Source organism: Eimeria tenella, genomic scaffold (genome assembly GCF_000499545.2).
Source record: "Eimeria tenella Houghton genomic scaffold, Eth_scaff72, whole genome shotgun sequence".
In the NCBI taxonomy this organism is placed as follows: Eukaryota; Apicomplexa; class Conoidasida; order Eucoccidiorida; family Eimeriidae; genus Eimeria; species Eimeria tenella.
In genome coordinates, this window is record NW_013543442.1 from 172,304 (window position 1) to 175,243 (window position 2,940).

At 52.3% G+C, this 2,940-nt stretch overlaps 1 protein-coding gene across 1 annotated transcript in view; it reads right to left on the reverse strand.

Annotated features, from left to right (window-relative positions):
* Nucleotides 1-433: 433 nt before the first annotated feature.
* The window catches only part of ETH_00032070 (uncharacterized protein), a gene marked incomplete at both ends in the record, with an annotated part of 4,776 nt that continues 2,269 nt past the window's right edge, over nt 434-2,940 (reverse strand). The window contains 3 exons of the mRNA XM_013378076.1: nt 434-607; nt 2,218-2,518; nt 2,864-2,931. Coding sequence (XP_013233530.1) covers nt 434-607; nt 2,218-2,518; nt 2,864-2,931 — 543 coding nt within the window. The remainder of the gene's footprint in view (nt 608-2,217; nt 2,519-2,863; nt 2,932-2,940) is intronic.

Consider the following 2,940-nt stretch of genomic DNA (forward strand, 5'->3'; position numbering starts at 1 on the left):
TGCATGCATGCATGCATGCATGCATGCATGCGCGCATGCAGGGCAGCTGGCTCGCTAGCTGGATGGCTGGCTGGCTCGCTCGTCCACTGGCTGGCTAGGTGGCGGCGGCTTGTGTGGCTAGCTAGCGGGCTGGCTAGCCAGCCCAACGGCTAGCTGGCTAGCTCTTGGTGTTTCCTCGGCTATGCAGCTAGCTATGCACCTAGATCCTTGGGCAGCTAGCTAGCTACCTAGCTAGCTAGCTAGATAGCTATCTAGCTAGCTAGCTAGCTAGCCAACTGCACAGCTGGCTACTTAGGCAGCTGCCTAGCTACCTAGCTACCCAGCTACCCAGCTAGCTACCCAGCCACCCAGCTAGCTAGCTGGCTAGCTAGCTAGCTACCCAGCTCCGCAGCTAGCTACGCAGTGCCCAGCTAGCTGGCTAGCTAGCTGCTAGCTAGCTGACCTCTCTGCCGAGCATGGCGACCCTGCGGAGGTCTCCGAGTCCGGAAAGGCGGAAGTTGGCGAGGACTTCTTGTTCAAGCAAAAGAGACCGCCAAGAGGAGACAGCTGTGGGGTCCAGCCCCGCAGCTATTTTGCCCGAACACGGCTGCACAGGCTGCGCCTTCTCCTGAAAGGAGACACCCACAAACGGAGACACTTGGGGCTTTTCAGGGACGTTTTGGAGACACTTTAGAAACATTTTAGGGGGCTTTTAAGGGACTTTCGAAGGACTTTCTAGGGACATTTTAGGGACTTTTGAGGGACTTTGGGGGGCATTTAAGGGGCTTTTTAGGGATATTTTTGGGGCTTTTAAGGGGCTTTTAAGGGACTTTTGAGGGACTTTTGAGGGACTTTTGAGGGGCATTTAAGGAACATTTTGGGGACTCTTGAGGGGCAATTTAGGGACACTTTAGGGACTCTTGAAGGGACAGTTGGGGGACAGTTGAGGGGACAGTTGGGTGGTAGGTGAGGAGGTAGTCTGTATTATATATATAATCTATTATAGGTATATGTGTAATATATATAATATTAAACATATTGAGTATTACATTAAATAATATATGGACTACATATAATAAATAATAAATAATAAATAAATAATAATAAATAATAATAATGGCTTGAGGCCGAGGCCCTGGCGCGTTACGCCAGGCGTTTGCTGTCTTCTTCAACTGTCTCCTCTTAATACAAGTGTCTCCCTTTGATATGAGTGTATCCTCTCAGTACAAGTGTCCCCTTTTAATACAAGTGTCTCCTTTTAATGCAACTGTCTCCTCTTAGTGCAAGTGTCTCCTTCAGTGCCATTTGTCTTCTTAAATTTAACTGTCTCCTTCAAAGCCAACTGTCTCCTTCAATTTAATTGTCCCCTTTACGGCTAATTGTCTCTCTTAAATTAAACTGTCTCCTTCCAAGTCTTTCTGAGTGTCTCCAAGTCTTTCTAACTGTCTCCAAGTCTCTCCAACTGTCCCCAAGTGTCTCCAAAAGTGTCTCCAAAAGTGTCTCCAAAAGTGTCTCCAAAAGTGTCTCCAAAAGTGTCCCCAACTATCTCCAAAAATGTCCCCAACTACTTCCAAAAGTGTCTCCACTTATCCCCGAAAGTGTCTCCACTTATCCCCCAAAGTGTCTCCAACTATCCCCGAAAGTGTCTCCACTTATCCCCGAAAGTGTCTCCAACTATCCCCGAAAGTGTCCCCACTTATCCCCAAAAGTGTCTCCAACTATCCCCGAAAGTGTCTCCAACTATCCCCGAAAGTGTCTCCAACTATCCCCAAAACTATCCCCAAGAGTCTCCAACAATCCCCAAACTATCTCCAAAACCGCCTCCAAAAGTGTCCCCAACTGTCCCCAACAATCCCTAAAACTATCTCCAAAACTGTCTCGAAACTGTCTCCAAGTGTCCCCAACAATCCCCAAAACCATCTCCAAAACCATCTGCAAAAGCGTCTACAAGTGCCTCCAACGACCCCCAAAGGTGTCTCCAAAACTGTCTCCACGCGCCCCGAAAACTGTCTCCAAGTGGCCCCAAAACTGTCTCCAAAACTGTCTGCAAGTGTCCCCAAAACTGTCTGCAAGCGTCCCCAAAACTGCCTCCACGCGTCCCCAAAACCGTCCCCAAAACTGTCTCCAAGCGCCCCCAAAACTGCCTCCAAAGCGCCGCCAAAGCGCCCCCAAAGGGCCTCCAAAGGGCCCCCAAAGTGTCTCCAAAGTGTCTCCAAGTGCCTCCGGAGCGGCGCCCACCGAGAAGCAGAAGCCCAGCATGGCGAGGCGGTGGCTGGAGACGAACCAGGAGGCCGCGGCGTCGATGAGGTGTCTCCTTTTGAAGTGTCTCCGCTGGCTGGGCGAGGAGACAGTTTGTGCGCGCGCGAGGGCCCACTGCGCGCAGCAGCTGGGAAAGGAGACACTTAAAGTTCGAAACCAAATTTTGTTCAAGTTCAAAGTCAAGACGCGCCCCAGCCGGTTTGGAGACAGAGGAGACCCCGAGAACTTCACCAGCACGTGGTAGCTCGGGTCGTGCGGCATCAGCCGGTTCAGCAGGTGCCTGCGAAGCCCCAAACCCTAAACCCTAAACCCTAAACCCTAAACCCTAAACCCTAAACCCTGAGCCCTGGACCCGCGGTGGGTTGCGCGCGGACGGTGGGGTCTGCAGCACAGGGAGTAAGCGAGCGGCGTTCCTTGGGGACTCAGAGGCTTCGGGGGGAAACCCTAAACCCTAAACCCTAAACCCTAAACCCTAAACCCTAAACCCTGGGTTGTGTTCCAGGGAGCAGAGGGCAACCAGTCGCGCCGAGCACTCCCACATCACCACGCTTGCAAACCCACAAACACTGCCCACAAAACCCCAAACCCTAAACCCTAAACCCTAAACCCTAAACCCTAAGCTCACTGGGCGAGCCGCCGCGCCTCTTCTGTGCTGGGGCCCCCCGCACTCAGCGGCGGGGAGGTGGGGGGCCCCTCGGGGAG